General features: G+C 39.1%; 1 protein-coding gene across 1 annotated transcript in view; it reads right to left on the bottom strand.

Annotated features, from left to right (window-relative positions):
- The window catches only part of myo15aa (myosin XVAa), a 40791-nt gene that overhangs the window by 15443 nt on the left and 5866 nt on the right, over positions 1 to 19482 (bottom strand). Inside the window, exons 2-34 of the mRNA XM_067615737.1 lie at positions 18991 to 19073; positions 18612 to 18675; positions 18286 to 18395; positions 17708 to 17782; positions 15672 to 15762; positions 15506 to 15511; positions 15003 to 15106; positions 14820 to 14883; positions 14612 to 14725; positions 14354 to 14515; positions 13775 to 13888; positions 8544 to 8602; positions 8101 to 8224; positions 7812 to 7907; positions 7583 to 7714; positions 7348 to 7473; positions 6978 to 7055; positions 6681 to 6838; positions 6450 to 6495; positions 6226 to 6350; positions 6005 to 6122; positions 5728 to 5903; positions 5104 to 5188; positions 4820 to 4873; positions 4599 to 4680; positions 4040 to 4176; positions 3270 to 3365; positions 2552 to 2787; positions 2011 to 2201; positions 1494 to 1566; positions 1124 to 1315; positions 882 to 997; positions 156 to 250 (exon numbers count right to left, since the gene is read on the bottom strand). Of these exons, the coding sequence (XP_067471838.1) occupies positions 156 to 250; positions 882 to 997; positions 1124 to 1315; positions 1494 to 1566; positions 2011 to 2201; positions 2552 to 2787; positions 3270 to 3365; positions 4040 to 4176; positions 4599 to 4680; positions 4820 to 4873; positions 5104 to 5188; positions 5728 to 5903; positions 6005 to 6122; positions 6226 to 6350; positions 6450 to 6495; positions 6681 to 6838; positions 6978 to 7055; positions 7348 to 7473; positions 7583 to 7714; positions 7812 to 7907; positions 8101 to 8224; positions 8544 to 8602; positions 13775 to 13888; positions 14354 to 14515; positions 14612 to 14725; positions 14820 to 14883; positions 15003 to 15106; positions 15506 to 15511; positions 15672 to 15762; positions 17708 to 17782; positions 18286 to 18395; positions 18612 to 18675; positions 18991 to 19073 (3582 nt within the window). The remainder of the gene's footprint in view (positions 1 to 155; positions 251 to 881; positions 998 to 1123; positions 1316 to 1493; positions 1567 to 2010; positions 2202 to 2551; positions 2788 to 3269; positions 3366 to 4039; positions 4177 to 4598; positions 4681 to 4819; positions 4874 to 5103; positions 5189 to 5727; positions 5904 to 6004; positions 6123 to 6225; positions 6351 to 6449; positions 6496 to 6680; positions 6839 to 6977; positions 7056 to 7347; positions 7474 to 7582; positions 7715 to 7811; positions 7908 to 8100; positions 8225 to 8543; positions 8603 to 13774; positions 13889 to 14353; positions 14516 to 14611; positions 14726 to 14819; positions 14884 to 15002; positions 15107 to 15505; positions 15512 to 15671; positions 15763 to 17707; positions 17783 to 18285; positions 18396 to 18611; positions 18676 to 18990; positions 19074 to 19482) is intronic.

Here is a 19482-nt window from a genome sequence, read left to right as displayed (position 1 = left end):
GGACCAGTCAGTGTTTGTCGTCTTTACTACATAAATGACTTAAATCTTTAAAACTTTAATCAATTATCAAATCATCAATTATGTATTTCCAAAACAAAAAAAAGGAAAGTATAGTTGAAATGTGTTGTTTACTGTAGATCAGTGTCAATACTCACTATGCTGCTGTCTGACAACACAGGGTCAAACAGACTGTCCAGGTAGCGATCCATTCCTCTCTGTGTCTGACCGTCACTGAATGCATCTGACTCTACTGGACACAGACAGAAAGCTGAGTGGCTTCAAACATGCTGTTGCACCTAATGTTCAGTGCTTTTACTAACCAGAAATAATAATTATCTAACTGAAATAATACCAGATTAGCTTTTCTGGTTTTGCATCAGGATATTGTCTGCAGATAATCAGATATAGTCTAATAATGGGGTAAAAATTGGGTAATGAAGAGGGACCATACTACCATATATTCCTGATAGAACAAATTATTACATATTGAAGGGTTCACACACATTTTGGCCAGTGGATTTCCATTATTTTTCCTTCATTTTAAATCAATTATAATATAATATAATAATAATTGTTTTCAATTTTTTTTTTATCATTTTATACATTTCTGCTGCCCATATCAAAAATTGAAAGAAATTGTCATAAAAAACTAACAAATTATTACATTACAATAAACCTACAGTATGACGTCTGCATATTCCTATGAACACACACAGTACCAGTCAAAAGGTTGGAAACTCTCACATTCTCTTGAATGAGAAAGTGTGTCCAAACTTTACTTTTGACTGGCACTGTATATAAAATAGTAAATTGGAGGACATATTTGTGTGTGTGTGTGTGTGTGTGTGTGTGTGCGTGTGTGTGTGTGTGTGTGTGTGTACCATGGCTGTAGTAACCATCAGAGTCAGGTAGACTGTAGGCTGGTCTGCTGCTGCTGCTGAGAGGAAAGGAAGGAGGAAGCTCCTCATCTGAGTCAAATCCACTGCCAAACAAAGCACTGACAGAGGAAAGAAGAATCGTCTATTTTGTAATTATATGAAATGTAATATCTACATTTCTAATATTTATTTATGCGTGTACTGTAATGGACGTGGTGACAGTGTGTGTGCCATTCTATACTGACAGGCTGGCATTAGCTCGGACTCTAGCAGGATTGTTGGTGCTGATGACGAAGTAGCTCTTCTGCTTCGGGAAGTCAGTCGGAAGCTCCAGGTCGGCAATCAGGTCCATCACATAGTCGTGACCCGCTAACTCCACCCACTGGCCGTGCTCCTTCATCAGAACTGAGCTCCCCCTCCACCAGTCAGACACTCCCCTACAAGACCACACACTTCAAATACTAGCCTATACCTGTTCATAGTATACTCAAGGCTTTCTGTACTGTACAATACAGTACAGAAATTGAATAAACAAAAATTGGACATACCACTACACAGAAGTATCTGAGCAAAACCTTGAGCTGAAAAAGAACCATATCACAATCATATTAGCACCTGTGGCGAAGGATGTCTCCTGCTAAATCCTCTCCGCTGGTCCATGAATGGACGGGACACAGGAATGACCCTCCTACAGACAGAGATGAACCAATAAGATCAACAAACATCTTCACTTGTTTATTTCCATTGTGATTTTGAAATCACATCAAATGTTGAGTGTTAAAGGGCAAAATGCATGAAATTGCGCAACTCACACACAGAGAGCCCTGAAGTTCCATCACCTGATCCTGACTGGCAATGAATAATCAATGATCAGGGACTGTAATTGATCCCACTCAATAAAAGTGATGCCAACAGTACCTGACACGCAGCACTCCTTGCTTTTCTTTGAGTGCTGTGTTCACTTGAACTTGTTTTTTTGTGCTCATTTGAAATAAAGTGTGAGATATGAAAGAAAAGTACATTTTGGAAGATTTTTGCTGTGATTGCTTTTGATTTGTTGTAGTTTTCATAGTGAGCAGTTTAACCTGGTGTGACATCATTGTCCTGTTCGTCTTGTTAAAAAAAAGCTTACCGTCAAAACAGTGCACATGCAACACCATGTTAGCTTTTTTCCTATTGACTGTCCACTCCAGCAGTGACAGTGGATAGGTGCGTGCAGTCTCAGGGGCGGAGCTTGAGCCTATCTGTGTCTTCTGATTGGCTTGGATGAGTCTGTGTTGAAGCAGCGCCTGGCAACCAGCGGGGGCGTGGTCAGAAACAAACCTGGAGAGGAAACGACAATTTTTTTTTTCTATTGATCTAAACCTGTCCCCAACCACTTTTTGTTTATGTTTATCATTACAGTTATTAATCATGTTACCAAATTGTATCTAGTACCATGTTTAAAGGGATTACCTAAATCATGTAATGTAATTTGATCATTTTCATTCATTTTCAAAGTTGAGGAGGTTTCCATAAATTTTGTTTTGTTCTGTTTATATTTCTTTTAAATTGATTTTCAATTTTAAAAAAGAAAATTTTAAGTTACTATCTAACCCCCATTTGCATGTTCTTGCGTGTGAAGATTCTCATCAGTATGATTCTGTACTCGTGTGTAAGAAGTGATTTCTTACTTCAGCAGATATTTGTCCATCTTGGGCGATGGGGAGAAGCTGCAGACACACGCCAGCAGCAGCAGCCAGCCTCTCTCGGCGTTGTCAGCGTTCATGTTCCTCCACACCTGGTTGACAACCTGAGCCAGGATCTCATCCCGTAACCCCGGAGACAACAGGCCCCTTTGGATGATGTAATTCCCAAACATGTTTTCCTGCGCCCCGTTCAGGTGAGGGTCCCCCATGAATCGTAGTACCTGAAGAAATCAGAATGAAGGCAAAAACCATCATGACTAACTCTTGTTAGATTGTGTGATATCTTATTGGCTCATAGGGTGTTTTATATTATTGTTTGTGTGTATTTCTGCCTTGTTGTGATTTATATTTGGCAATGACAAGAGGGAAATGCTATTAAGATACATTTTTAATGTCCTTCCCGCTACGCGATGTCACAATGTGTACTGATTTCATGTTTAATTTCTTTTCTATTAGTTGGTAAAAGAATAGCAGTGTTATTTCAATGGAGGATGGTTGTTTTATTTCTTTCAACAACAAAGATACCGAACACGGGGCTGGATGATAAATCTGGGCAGCAGAAGCAAGCAAGCCACTGGAGACTGTCCCTGGTGTGTAAATCTGTATTATTGTAAAGTACTGTAGCGCAGTGGTGGAAGAATATGAATTCCAGATCCATGAGTCAATGAAGTTTAAGAAAAGAGTTTATATGAGGTCATCTTACCATGATGAAAAGCTCCAGCGCCTCCTCTCTCAGGTCTTCTTCTACACGGGTCAGAGGTGACTCCAGAGGGGCCATCAACATCCCAAACTTTGGTTCCTACAATGATGAAAGATTTACAGTGTTTTTAGGAAGCAGACTAAAATCTACATATCTCACATGAATATTACATGATTTTAGAAACAAATCCACTTCAAGTTGCTTTAATACAAGAGTGAGGTAGGGCTAGTGCAGGGGAACAGGCCTCACTCACTTCTTACCAAAAAAGGTAATTTTGTTGTATATGATGCAGGAAATCCATAAAGATCCTTTGAAGTAAAATTTAAATGGCTTCATGTTTCTTGCCTGGTGTCATGTAGGACTAGCATACCAGCAGAGTCAGAATAAACTCTCAGTAGATATACATCACCACCTCTTGGACTAGGCTGCATGCTTTAATGACTTTGGCTAGAGTTTTACAGTCTGGCATTGCATCAGTTTCAGGAAAAAAACAACATTAGGCTACTGTGCAGCAAGAATAGTCCAAGTCCAACAATAACACCAACATGAAACTGCTGTATCTGATCCATGTTAGTGCTGCTAGTGCTGCCATTTATCAATAAGAGATATTTGTGTCCTAATTCATCAGTTCCACTCTGGTAGTGACCTCAGTGGATATGTAACATTTTTTACAGGACAGTTTAACACCCACAAGGCAGTTTAAAAGGAAAATATACAGTACGTTCCACATGACGCTAGCTGTAACACTGTAAGTATAGTGATATACATCTCACCCTGAAGTAGATCTGTACAAAGCGGTAGAACGGGTAGTTGTTGATGTCCAGAGGCAGAGTGAGTTGATATGAGGAGGACTCCTGGATATGTGGAGCCTGAAGCAGAGCCAAGCAGTCTGAGTGCAGCTCCCTCCTGACTGCAGAGAGAGAGAGACATGAAGGTCAACACACAAACAAACAGGAGCATGAAAACTACCAAAAACTGAAGTTAATCAACTAGAAATATATATGAACATATACTGTATTACTTTCTATTGGTGAGCTGACTAGAGATGTTATTTATGACATGAAGTTGTTTCAAAGTCCTTTTTTAAATGCCATTAGGGTCGTTATTTTTCACTGTATGGTTTATTTATTAACTAAAAAGCCGCTCAGGTCTCACTCTGTCTTGACTACTCAAATCATTTCTTGAGTTGACACTGTCAGTGCTGATGAGATGAGACACATTCATAGAACTGAACATCATTTGGCTGATGAATAATATGTATGTACATCATGTGATGAGCACTAATGGGCAAGAGAGACAAACAGACAGACAGACAGACAGACATCTACAGACCTCCTGCTGTCTGCAGTAAAGCACCCAGCTCTGCAGGGATCACCAAGTGTGTGACATTCACCACCTCCCTCTTGGTCAGCTCCTGAAAGAGTTACCGGTTTTAATTAATCTGCAAACTGACAGTGGATTTGGAACAATCTTAAAACTGATTTTTGTAAAAAAAAAAATATAAAAAAGGGAACAGTGTAAGAGACACAAGAAATTCAAAACTTCCATCTTACCATCTCTCTCTTCCTCCTCTCCTCTTCAGCTTTCCTCCGGGCTTCAAACTTCATCTGATCACAAAACAGATCACAAAAATCACACACTGAATATTTGCAGTTCAATCCAGGACAAGTAGATGCAAAAGCACAAAACTGGAACAAGTCTAAAATGTGCAATTTATGCTAAACTATTTACAGATGTTATCAGACAGCACACGTATGAGTGATTCACAGGACTGTCATCAAGTTGCGTCCCCTCAATAGGAAAGAAAATATTATGTTTTGAAGCAGACTTCATGTACCTTGATGTATCGCTTGCGGCTGACGTACATGTGGACGAGGGAGCGGAACCGAACCAGACTCTCCCTCATTTTCACATAGCGCTTCCTAGACGTCAGAATGGAAATTTAATTTTCTCACTGTCAACACATGTCTTATACCTAACTTCAAGATTTGTGTTGATCCAATTTCCTAAGAAACCAAACAAACTTTATAACCAAGCAACAAATTTTTTGTTATAGAAGTCACAAAAGACTAGCAGTGTTATTAGTTAGGATTAAAATTCATAGTTTCTAAATAAGTTTTATTCTAATAAACAGGAATTTACATTTTGGGTATAAGACTGTTTCCAGGGATCATTCTCCTTAAGGCACAATCCATATTTGCTTTACAACACCTGTTTTTAACACTGTAGTTGAGTTACACACTGTCCTTAAAAAGAGTAACGTAATATTTACTAAGATTTTAAGATCCCTACTGGTGTCTTTCTCACTGCTACGGTGTATATTTAACATAGTAAAAGTGACTGAAGTACTGTATTTTTATCTGTCTTACAGGTACAGTCATTTATTTTTAATGCTTATAACAATATAAATCAGTTCATCTGTTATGAAACTGTAAGATAACCAAAGAAGCTGATGATGCACCTTGTGAGGAAGCCTCGGCACTGCGCCTGCAGCCCGATGATCTTTTTGCGAAAGGCCACAAAGCGTTTCCTGACGAAGAACATGCGGGTGTAACGCTGCAGGGTGAGAGCGGCCAGATCACGGCAACGCTCCCGTTTGCACTCCAACAACTGGTAGATGTCCTCCTTCAGAAACAACTGACAGTCACACAAACACACACACGTGTCACATTCATATACAGTATATGCATCATTAAAAAAATTTTAAAAATGCACATACAGCATAAATTAAACCTCACCTTTGTGACGCCAACATGGTAGGCTCCTGGTGTGAGAGGACACAGTTTACTGAGCATTATCACACAGTTTTCTCCATTTGCATCTGGAAGCTCTCGAATCCCCACTAGGGACTTATACCTGAGGATGACACATTCACATGCATGGGATACTTTTTATTGCTTAAAAGAGGCACCAAAATTGCTTACCGCCACCCGCTGATTAAAAATTGTATGCGTGTTACCTGAACAGGAAGACGTAGAATGGCATTCTGACAGGATATCCCTCTCTGCGGATCCTGATGGTCTCCAGGACACCAGAGTGTCGCAGCTGGCTGCTGACCAGGTCGTCCTCAAACACACCTGGTTGCTAAAACACAGATGTATACATGCACATAGAAGTATGCTCAAAAAACATTATGCGTGCAAATGATCAGTGTCAGAAACACAGAATGTTTAAAAAAGATACCTTCATATTATTTGGCTTAATGCAGCGAACAAAAATAGGGTTGCACCTGAAATGGAAGAATAAAAGTAAACCAAGTGAGCAATAATGCCAGCTTATTTTCTTTATTTTGATGCAACTAATTTGCATTAATGTAAGGAAATTGTTCAAAGAAATTGTGCTAGTTTGCGGACAGCAATTGTGTGCTATTAATTATTTTCTAAAAGTAAATATCTCCATTTCTCTCTATTTTACCTCTCCATCTTCTCCACTAGTTCGAGCAGAGACTGTTGGAACTTGTTGCTGACGGTGGGAGCTTGGTATTTTCTGGTGACTGTGCTGCTTTTCCTCATGTGACCTCCTTTCTGCTGACCCATGAGCTCTGCGTGAACCATGAAGAGGTTTGACACCATCTGGACGCACACAAATAAAACACATATGTTCACACACAACACTCACACATTTTACCACGGTGGTTTATGTTATTAGGACTTTAGGAGTAACATGACCATTCATTCATATGTTGACATGAAGATGCTCCTCTCCTCTCACCTTGTTCTTGCTCTGAACGAACAGGTCCAGGACATCCTGTCGGACCTGGTCGTAGTTTTTATCGAGGAACTTGTGAACCTGAATCGATGACATCACAAATTATTGGAAAACCTGTCAGAGATCAGTGTAGGATTCCCTCTCTTCCAGCAGGTTTTATGAGGTTGATTAGCTTGTGTAGATCAAAAGTTTCACACACTCTTCACCCCTTTTAATCAATGTTTTTTTTTTTAAAACATCCAAAACTCTTTGTACAGATACAATGCTATCAAAGACAAATATGGATGCCAACCAATCAAATCCATTTTATTGCCAACTGGCTGGCCAGTAGCAGGTTTTGTCAACTGAGATGATCCAATGAGAAGCTGTGTACCTGATAGGTGACCCGGCCAGCAAAGTGCTTGATGGTGAACTCTGGGAGGGGCATCTTTGGCTTTAGATACAGTGGGTTGTTACCATGGTGATAGTGACACTTTTGGAGGAAAGTGTGGTCCGTCGCCTAGCAACAAATCAGCAGACTCTAAATGACATGTGCAATAATTGAATCTGTCTGTATGACATATATGCAAGTATGTTCATGTTTAAGTTTCCTCTCTCCCGTCCTCCACCTGTGGGAAACAGCTCTGGTCGTCCAGAATCCTCAGTATCCCATGAGGCTTAGAGGCGATGAGGTCGATGCAGGGCTGGTTGTCACTGAATGGGATGTCCTGCCAGGGAATCTGTTCCCTGCTGTACTCCTCCTGCACGTAGATCATCACATACAATACAATGTGAGGAGTGCGTATGTGTGTATGTGAGTTATTGAGTGTCCCTGCAGGTGTGTGCACGTCGACTCACCTGTTCTTCCCTGAATACGATCCTGTTGAAGAAGAACTGCAGGTACTCGTTTGCATAATTAATGCAAAGCTGCTCAAAGCTGTTGAAGGCCAGATCCTGTTGTTCCCACACACACACACACACAGACACACACACGTGGCTGGTGATTCTCAATGTCTCATCTACACGACTAAAGAGTGATTATTCTGGAGTCTGTCTCTCTATCATGTAACACAAGAAAGTGACTGAAAGGTGATAAGATGCTCTGTCTGTGTCGGAGGAGGACAAACACATGAGAAAGCCAATTTACCTCAAATCCGTAAATGTCCAGGATGGAGATGGAGAGAGTGTGTTGGCGAGGGTACACCTGAGCGTTGATCCTCTCTGTTAACCAGTGGAAGAGCAGCGAATACAGGATCTTGGCAACAGCATCTCTGGAGGAGAGAAAGATTAGTGTGTAAAAGACAGACAGAGTGTGGGACAGAAATATTGGATGGAAGAACTCATGCATATTTTCTGGTTAAATATGAATCGGACTGTCATCACAGATTAGGAATCAGGGAAAGTATTTTTATGGAAACAGGCACACAGAATGTCATGTCAGTTTACCAAAAAACAAATACTTTTAATGGGAACAAAATGTCTCATTCAGCAGTATTTTCCTTTCAAGTTTCCATGGTATTATATGAGCCATACAACTGGAGGAAAAATAAATATTTTTCATACATGTTGGGTATGTAACTGTCTAGTCACCTGGCATCTACAGCACTTTCCACAGTCAGTGGGGTGTAGATCTTGTCCCTCATTGTCTCCTGTGAAGAAGATAGGAGGGTTTAGCAACACAGCAGTCATTTATGCAACACATTGGATGTAGAGGAGCGAACTGGGTGAACAATTTCAGTAACATTTTTTATTGCTTAATGTTTAAATTTTAATATTTAAACCCCCATACTACACCCAAGGTGTTTTCACTTATGTTGCCTGATTATGACTGTATGTGTGCAGACTGAGCTTGATTGACAGCCCCTTCACAGGTGTTAGTGATCACATTAACGATGGCTCCATTATATTTAAGTGCCCCAGTAAGTCACGACATTGAGACAGGGAGCCAGCATGTACAATACCAGGACTCTGAAACTAAAGCAGTTACATGAAATTCAGCCATCATTCATTTTATTATTTACACATGTGCGTTTCTTATTGTGACTTCTGAAAAAAAGGCTTGAGTTTGGTGACATAAATGTGATTCCCTGGATATAGCATCATCTCACTCCAACAGTCTAATCAGCCAGAGTGATTGAAAACACCTGTGTGGGTGTGCAGGTTCTTTAAATGCTGTATTTTTTGCTTTTTATATAGGGATTTTGTAAAGAAGCTCTTTGACCTTTAAAGCCTTTTGTAAGTTTATTTGTCAAAGCATACTGCTAGTATAAATAGTAAATAGTAGAGTTTTGCAGCCTGATTATTATCCTCACATTATGGACAAATAAAATGTCTAATGCATCAAAAATGCATCCTTGAGGATTATTTTATCCTTGCAGCCTGACACCACAGCTCAGGTACAGTATGTTAGGTCCTGTGTGCTGCAAGCAGAGCTGATTGCCACATATTTTGTTACAGCCCAATTAAACCTGTAAAGGGATTAAAGTAGTCTTGTTTAGCTAAACTAGACATAGGGTTAGGGGCTTGATTATTAAATGTACACACTACACTAAAGTGGCAAACATCAACATGCAGCTTAGTTTATTTTGTCTTCACCCCACTTTCTCTCATCTGCTTCACTCCACTCTACATTTCCACTCTACCTCGCTTGCTTCTCCTCTGCTTCCTTCATAACTTTCTGCTTTACTCTCTTACTGTCTGGGACTTACTTCCAATCAGATAAAGAATGCTTTGAGACTTGAGACCTTATCTTGCATAAATGCACTTCACTCATGCACACACTTACACAGACACGCACACGCACAAAAAAAACACACACACACCTAATCCAGCCAAAGGAAATGACTGGGCAAGGCTGACTCCTCTCCTGTTACATATAGGAACCACCTTTGTGATTAGAAATTCAATTAAACAAAAGACTCTTTGCGTAGAGCATATGTACGTGGATGACACAAGTTGTGCCATGATTAGATGTACTTTAAGTTCATTCTTCCTGTTTCTCTCTCTCTATCTCATCTCAAGTGGATCTGTTCCTTCTGCTCTTCTTTTAAAACAGACTGTAAAACAAGATGTTGCTCAATCAGACTGGGATAGGAGAGAATATAGTTTGAAAAAGGATTATCAAGAGGAGAGTTTGGGTAACTGAAAGATTTTTTTCCCCACTTTCCAGGATTTCTACTTTGTCAGCTGCTGATGTAAATTAAGCAACCAGGAAAATACAGTGGGCGTAAAACTACAACACTTATTTGGTTGAAAACATAGTCAATTCATTCACTGCATTGTTTTTATGATTGATTGATTGATTTTATGACCCATTCCCAAGGGATAGTCCCTATTTTGCTTGCATGCCTAGAGCTGGTATGGTTTAGGTGTCTTTTTTTTCTCAAGGAGACTAAATCTGGTTGAAGTCCTGCTTTAGATAACCATCCTGTTAACAATGAATATGAATACCATCAGAAAACTCTGCCTGAATCAAAGGAGTACAATGCAGCAATTCATTTTATTCATGTGTCCTTAAAGATTTTTTAATGTGAGTGTCATGTCTTCAGCTGATTTAATAGCGGAAACAAAATCCAGTGAGGCCAGTTATATACAAAAGCTGCTGTTTTCAAATGAGTTCCTAAGATGTGAGACAAATTGTGAGTATCTGTACAGTATTAATCTGTGAATTCTGCTTTTCCTTTAAGCATCCCTCAAGATATTACAAGTGTCACTTCTGCTGTGTGTGGCTATTTATAGAAAATAAATGTGACAGGCTGTGAACACAAGAACTCAAGAGATGCCAGAAGCATTACTCTGCAAACTACAATAGTGTTCATGTGTAAATAGTGTGTGTATGTACTTATGTCTATGGGATGTGTGTGACTGTGTGTAAGTATTTACTTTCATGCTTGTTTGTGTGTTACAGATCTGGTGTAAGTGATAGGCCATACTAATCAATGCTGACTTATAGAGTCAATCAATGTGAAACTGTTTTGTTTTATGAGGTGATTGAGTTACACTCAGACACACATGGAAACAGAATCAGGCCAGCAGCTTTGCTCTAAATGAGGTCAGATTTGATTTGAGATTTGTGTTTCAAAACATAATGAATGAATGAATGAGGGTATAGCAAGAGGTCAGAAGAAGATAGACACTTGACACATACGGAAACTGGTAAATGAAATCTGAGACCCAAAGACAGAGTGATGTGTAAGGTAGATTGAAAGAGGTGTCAAGGTGGATGAAACTGCAGTCAATGCTTGATATTATTGATTATGACTTTAAAGGATGTGAAAATCAACAATACAAAACTCAGGCTGAGAATCGTATCATAAAATAGGTGTTTATTATTGTTTCTGCCACCAACTTTTGGATGCACCGGCATTAAGGTTCGTAATAAATAATTTGCTCGAGTGTCTAAGTACAGAGGATGTCGAATGCTGTACAGATTGTAAAGCTCCTTGAGGCATATTTGTGATTTGTGATATTTGTTAAATTGACTTGACTTGGCTCCAAGAGCACTTATCAACCACTGATTTATACATTTTAAAGAAAAAATCAAGTATTCAGCTTTATTTTATATGACAGTGGGTAAGCAACAACCTTAAGTTTTTAGGTTTTAGCTGTGCATGGTTTCCTGTTCTTTCCCACTTTCATTTCCTACTGAAATAGTTAGTTCTTGATGGGTTAGACTTTGCTGCTACTTAAGTCAAGGGATATATTATTTATTTGTTATTCTGTCAGTCACTCAAGTTGAGTTGACTGAATGCTGACAGGGAGGTAACATGGCAGTATGCCAATGTCTCTCTCACATATTCACTGTTTACCTCTACACAAAGGATACACACCTGTTCATCCCACACACAGTGAAATAATGAAAGAAAAGAACGAGGCAAAGCTACTGTCACTGATCTACTTGTGTGGTTGTCCTGTGCTCCTGACTCCCTCTGGTGGAGGACCTTTTCTAGCTAAGCGTACCATATAACAAAGGTTTTCAGGATATCAGGCTCTTGGCTAATCCTCTCTACCAATAAGAATCACTATGTGTCCTCAGTAGATTATTCACTATAATGCTTCATGCACCTCTGCCTTGGTAAGTGAATAGTATCTGGCCCTTGGACACTGGTAGAATAAACTAGAATTCCAACAAGTTTGTTTTTTTGAGGTTTAAATATGTATCCTCTTTTCATAGAGTAAGAGAAATTATTTTTTGTTTCTGCATGCACTTTAATAATCCAACAGCCTCCCTGCTATGATACAAGAGCTTAATGTGCAAACGAAGCACAACACTGTCATGATTGCAGAAGTGGCCAAAAGTGTGGAGTTAAACACTGAAGAAATAAAAGACTGTGAGTTAAACTGTTACTTTGGAAAAAGAGGTTACAAAAATCGAGACAGAGAATGCCAGTCTGAGAGAGTCCTGCAGCTTGAGTGTTACAAACACCACTGGAATTTCAAACTGCGTGGGCGCAAGGAGCAAGAAAATGAAAACACAAGAGAGAAGGTGTCACTGACTGACAAATTCGACAGCATTGTTGACTCAGTACATCAGCTGGCCATAAAGGAGGAAGGCAGACATTGGCATGTCGTCATGCAGTTCACCATGAGACACTTCAGAGATGAGCTCTGGTGTCTGATCAAGGGCTCTGCAGTGTGCAAGGAGCTGAATGTAAGCTTTGCAGAGCACATCCTACTGGCTGACAGGGAGGCGAGAGCAGCAGTATGGCCACAGAGCAAGCAGGTCAGAGGTCAGGCAGGTCAGCAAGTGTATTTCCCCTAATTACCTATTCATCTAAGTTCATAACTCAAGTCACTTTATTGACCAAATACTTGGAATTTTTTTTTTCATGTCTAAGAAGGATTGCCAGTTGCCTTATGTTCATATTCTAAAGCCGCATTTCTCCTGCAAACAAACCTTGAGTTATTATTCCTTAGTTGTAAGTTGTTCTTTAATGTTCTCTGTAATATCAGATTTTTGTTTCACTTTCAATGCAGCATCAACGTTCACTACTTTGACTTTTAACATTATAACTTTTGACTTTAACTGTGATGACGTGTTTGCCACAGATGTATCCCACAGTTTACCATTCTCATAATCTCTGCAGATGGCCTGAAGCCACAGATCTCCTTTTTACTGTCCTTTGCTCTTTGGGGAAGCAAAGGAAATCGTAAACTGGGTGTTGCTGGGTTTTTTTAAATTGTTGGATGTGCAAAATCCAACACAGCTGCTGGTCGTTCTGACAATAGGGAAGTGATGTATGCCCATTTTCGTCCTCTATCCAGCTATAAAGCCCAAAATAATGACTGTGCGTTCGAGAGTTCAAGACTAGTAGCCTTTTTATCTTAGGTATGTGACCACGGTCCCCAAGGGTCCTTTGGAGTCTCCAAATGGCCTAGTTTGGAAAACTCCTAAATATACCCTTAGAAAAACATGTAAAATATTCCTTTTCCTATGGTTATCAAATCTGAGTCTTCATACTTTGGTCCCATTGTGTTCTGTGTTTTCCAGCTAATAAGTCCCAGCTATAGTCATCTGCAGGCATCTGTTTGCAAAAAAATATTCAGGCGAAAATAAAAAACTTCAGTGTGTTCAAACTTCTCTTATTACCCAATGCCAGTAGCACTTACAGTGATTCTGACTGTTGGGGAAAAAACTTGAGTGTTACCTTTCAAAAGAGACCAAAACCATGTGTGTAGTCCAAATGGTTCAAGAACAGCTTTCAATTTACTTGGATAGGCGTTTTAGGCTAATCTTACAGGAAGAGTTGTCCATATAGATACTGAAATATTATTACTGAAATATTATTACACATGCATATGAAACACAGTTTGATACTGACCGTGACTTTGTAGGTGATGGCTTTCTGTAGTCCCTCTGGAGAGATCTGCAGCAGCTCTGCCACCACTCTGATCTCCTGAGCGCTCACCACTGACGCCACCTCCTGGCCATCAGCCTGTAGTGCAGCAGGGAAATAGAAAGACAAAAAATACTGATTGTTGTGCCAAGAATAATCCTGCTCTAATTAAGTAAGGCTTATGCTTTTTTTCTGTTCATGGTCATTATGAACTAATTTTCACAGTAAAGTTTAGTTCATCTCTCATCATTAGTTCATTATTTTCATATAAGTCCCTTAACATAGCTGTTTTATGACATGATGACCAAAATACACCAAAAATGTTCTATAAATATATACTGTATATGACATATGTACAGTGGCATCTCAATTGCCTGAATGATCTCCAATATCAATAACAAAGAAAGATGCAGAGAGGGTGTGCTGTACAGATACAGTGCAGTGTGAATCTACAAGCATTATGCTCTGCATGTCATGTGGAAGGCTTATGGAGAAAATTTCTTTAAAAAGAGAAAATATATTTTTTTAAAAAGATATAAAGAAAGATACCTTTGGAAGCATTACCTCATATCTCTGAAAATAGACATTGCCCAGGTGCAGTATGGAAGACAGAAGTCTAAAGATGGCCGACTGGTCTTCAGGGGTGAAGTGGAGGATCTCCATGGCAGCAAGCAGACGCAGGAAGTCCTCTGCATCATTCTTTCCTGTTATCCCACAATCCCCTCCCTGTATGGAGAGAGAGAATGAACAAAAACAATGTTTCTCACAAATATTAACACCCTGAGGAAAATTTCCCGATTATGCTGCACTGGGTCTTCCTACCTGGTTGAGGTAATAGTAGGTCTCAGCCTCTTGTAGATAGAAAGCCTGCTTCTGCTGCGAGGGAAGACCTGCCAGCATCTCGTAGAAGATATGATAGTTCCTCTCATCTTTGGCCTGAAAGGGAAACACACATTTACCTCGACACGTCCATGTACAGAAAAGTATAAGATACAAAGTGTCATCTTGCATATGTGTCTGCATGTGTCACCTGGAAGACGATGCGGGACTTTTCCAGTAGGTACTGAGAGGTTATGGCACCACTAATCACACCACTGGACAGTGAGTGAAAGAGAAAAGAGAACACAAAAGCAAGATGAGAGTTAGATTACAGAACAGATGGAGAGAGATGGGAACAGAGACTGAGACCTTTGTGTATTTATTTCATACTCACTCCTCCAGAAAGACTTCAATGTATTTCCCGAAGCGACTGGAATTATCGTTCCGTACAGTTTTGGCATTTCCAAAAGATTCCAGCAGAGGAGCTGCCTCAAGTATCTACCAGACATTCAAACACAAAGTAAATCAACAACCTCTATCTGCTGGGTGACAAATACAGTATGCTGTTATATTGCTATGACAGTACCACCATTTTAAAGCAGACCAGTCCATAGCATAAATGTTAAAATGCAAGTTGTTTCTGTGTCAAATATGGTCAAATTAAAGAATATTTAATGATCAGTTGAGATTAAACATTAGCTAAATTAGACCATTATTCCTGGTCAGTCAGATAGTTTAAAGCAAGTCTAAGAAAAAAGAGATTCACAAGAAAACACAACATCTCTAGTGAATATTGTCACACACCACAGCAAAACACAGCAACCTGCTATTCTTATGGCCATATGTGAAGATGAGTTGTAAAATGTAAAGCACAAGTCATGCAGGGAACCCGACTACCTCAATCTGCACCCAAGGAGAGATGGCAGAGATACACAGACATAGAAAAAAGGAAACACCGAGACATTAGTCATCCTTCAAGACAGGTGTGTGTGTTTGAGTGAGTGCTTGCAAGTATCCAAATCTGCTGGCAGCAGTTTGTGTGTGTCAAGATGTGTGTGTGTACCTGTTGCGCAAGATTGCATTTGTGATGTATTGCTGCTAGGTAGCGAAGGACTAGTTTGGTGGCCTCTGTTTTCCCAGACCCGCTCTCCCCACTGAAACACAGTAACACACACTCACTGGACAGAGATAACACCCATCAACATGGCTCAGTGATTTATACAGTATATATAATGATTTGTCACAGTCCTTTGCTGACCTGAAGAGGTCACAGCTTTTATATTTGCATGAAAATCGTGTATTTCTAAAATATCAACTGTTCATGAGCTAAGAAAAACGGCTCTGTGACAATGCATTTTTCAGCAATCCAATAGGTTTACCATGTTTTCTTTTCATTTGTTTTTTTGTTTTTTTTTAACTTAAAAAGTGGGATGATTTTTATAAAAAAAAAAAAACAACTCAAAATCACTAAATTAGGGCAGTGACGTTTTGAAACCTTTATTGGTATAGTAAAATTTTATGTTCAAACAGCCAAAAGAGGAAATTTCATACAACATTTCAGACACTAGTGATGAGTTCAGTTATAAGCATTAAGTTAACTATCATTATTTTTTAACTATTAAAAATAAAGTGAACAGAAAACTTCCAAATGATGGTTGGTCACATCTTGAAATTAGAACCTGACAAGCTGTTTATGCTGGTGCCTTATTCAGATCAAATACTGTAATAAAGAAAAAAAACAACATTTGAAACAACGATGGCAGGCAGCTGTCTCGACATACTTTTTTGGATTCCCTCATGACAAAATTAGTAGTCTTTCATGGTCCTGAGTCCAAAATGCAGGATAAACTTTTTTCAATGTGCATACTGAGCTGAAAAAATCTTATTTGCTAAAAGATAAAGTAGCGGAAAATCCAGTTACTTTGATAGCAAAGTAGAAGCTTGCGAAGGCCAAAGTGCGAACATTATCCGCAGTTTGGGCACCACTGCACTCGGCTTTTAATAATCACTTAAGAGTCCATTATTTGATCCTTCTCACCTTCCTACACATGTGCTTGCAGAGTCTTTGCTTTAATTTACTAAGTGATGTGAGACCAGGCTAATCTTGCATTAGGTAAGGACTCAATTCCACTTTTCCGTTAAACCACCTGAAACGGTCACACACACATGCACCACTGCCAACAGCTTAATGCTAAATACCATCATTATGTGGGCTTAGTCAAAAGGGGGGGCAGAGGTGTGTGTGTGTGTGTATTTAGGGACACTGGCACCTTGACCACATTCCAGCATAAGGTTTCAACTCACGGGCTGGTTAGCTAAAATCCAGGCCATTATTGGTCACTGTACACCAGACCTCAGTTACCCCTTAACACGCACTCACTGACACACACACAAACAGGGTCCACACATATGCACTCCGCAACATAATCTGTTCCTGGCCCAGACCTGACTGGGCTTTCCTTACAGGTGTCTCCTTCCGAATACGGCTTGAGTGTTCCAGGTGTGTGTGAGTGTGTGCATGTGTGGACGTGTCCGTGTATTTCATATGATTGGTTCTGGTCATTTCTAAAAGCACAAGCATGTGCAAGCATGTAGATGTACTGTGTATGTGTGTATTATTTCACATTTGAATGTAGGTACTGTATATGTTTGCTATCTCTGAGTATATATGAGTTTTAACAATGAAACAAGGAGCCTAGGTGACAGATAGATGAAGCACAAGAGGAGTGAGGGAAGGTTTAGTCTTAAGTTTGCTGGCCAGTAAACCACAGACAGACACTCATGAATTTACAAACACTAATCCAAGTGGAGATGGAAACCTGACTGTTCAAGAAGCTTCATGGACATTGTGTACACTGAGCTTAAGCTGTTACATAACCTTGAAACGTTTCTAATGATATACAAAAGGCACATATCTTGATGCACTGTGCAAGATTTTCATGTAAAAAAACATCTATGTATCAATCTATATCAGGTGTAATGTATGATTAACAGCAAGGAATATTTGCAGCCACATATGAAGTGATGAATAGAATTTAAAGAGTGAAAACCCACTCGAAATCTATGTTTAATATGTGCACTTTGATGTCAGCCTCTTACCTGATTATTATGACCTGGTTGTGTTTGGCATCCATCATTTTGGAATAAGCAGCGTTTGCTATGGCAAACAAATGCCTGAAGGAGAAGGAGTAGTTGCATCAGACTTAACTGAAACTCTTCCTCATTTCTTTACATCCTGTCCTTTCCATTCTGTCCTCTGTATTTATTTTCTTTTATTCTCTCATCCTTACTAATTGTAATTTACCTGCATAATTCTTTCCTTCCTTGATTTCTTTACTTATTACTTGTCAGCTTCCTTTACACCTTGATTTTTTTTTATTTTTCCCTTCCCCTCTCCGTTTCTTTAATATCATCTGTCTTATTTTATTTTCTTGATTTTTCTTTAATTTATCTTTTTTTTGTTGTTAAAGCAAACAAAGAGCTTTTGGATTGAACATGATAATTACTAATTTGTGGTGATGATGAAACTCAATTAACAAAATTATCTATTCTGTTGTATTTAAAATATGATGTACTGACATTTCTAACTTTCAGTTTGTAACCAGCTTTGCTATCCCTTGATTTCACGATAATTGAAATGAATTTATGATAACAGTATGAGAGTGAGCATGACTTACGGAGGGTGCTCTCCCAGAGCATGACCCTTGTACAGCAGCACCATGTCTGTCCCATAGATGTTATACATCTTATATGGGTTCACAGAAACCAGAATACTACCTATGTATGTCTGAAAGAAAACAAGGAATGAAGAGATAGAGAAGAGAAAGAAATGGAAGTTTAAAAAAAGAGAAACTGAGAGATGAAGACATAAGTTTGTAAAATCAACACACAAATTCAAAACAAACAAATCTGACTTTACATTTATAGGTTCAAGAAATTTTCAAAGGTATAATGGTTGTGTGTAGGTTGTACTGCTGGATGCAAGCTTTAAAAAGACACTTACATAAATAAGTTCCCTCTCAAACCTTCTCCTCAGGTTCAGCAGAACAGCCCCTTCATGCATCTCTCTAGACAGAGCAATAAGACAAAGATATTTAAGGATATTACAGAATTTCTTAAATCACTCAACCACCCGAAACATTTTTGCATGTTTGCACTGTGCTGGATTCAATACTGGCCTTTTTCTTCAAAAAGCATTTTACCCATCCCCTCGATCATAGTCATGTCCCACCACCACAACAATACTCTTTCCAGCTTCTATAAAACTCATCCAGAATCTTGTAATCCATCATGTCATTGAGGCTTCAAAAACAAGTTGTTGGTTTGCAAGGCATCCCACTGAGCACATTGTATATGCAGTAGTATTTTCTCTTTCTACTTACTCTAGCTGTGTCATATCTTCCACTCCATCTTCCTCACGTTGCTCCCGGTGAGCCATGGTGGGCAGGCTTCTGATTGAGTACATCTAAAATACATACACACACACTGAAAGACGAAGACATTCATATACATAGCCCTGCTCTTCATGCATAAATACATGCACACATTCACTCACTTGGAAATATTTATTCTTTCTCTTTTTTATTCTAATGTTGATTTTGACCCTCCTCTGACCAAAGAAATGTGTTTTGTCTTGTTTATTCATTGTGCCCATCACATTGTAATGATACATTCAGTTATTTTAAACATCATTAACATATGATTAAGACACTAGAATAACCTGATCTCTTTGATTATTCATACCCTACTGAAAATCTGCAACTGTGTCTGGTTTTCACCATAATCTTACACTTGCAGCAGTAAGATTACATCATAAAAAACATTTTTACAGTATAGTGCCCAACAACTTTTGCTATTGTGCCTTCTTGAAATGT

The sequence above is a fragment of the Thunnus thynnus genome, chromosome 17 (genome assembly GCF_963924715.1).
Source record: "Thunnus thynnus chromosome 17, fThuThy2.1, whole genome shotgun sequence".
In the NCBI taxonomy this organism is placed as follows: domain Eukaryota; kingdom Metazoa; phylum Chordata; class Actinopteri; order Scombriformes; family Scombridae; genus Thunnus; species Thunnus thynnus.
Note: the sequence above shows the minus strand (reverse complement) of the source record. Positions and strands in the feature narration are given on the sequence as shown.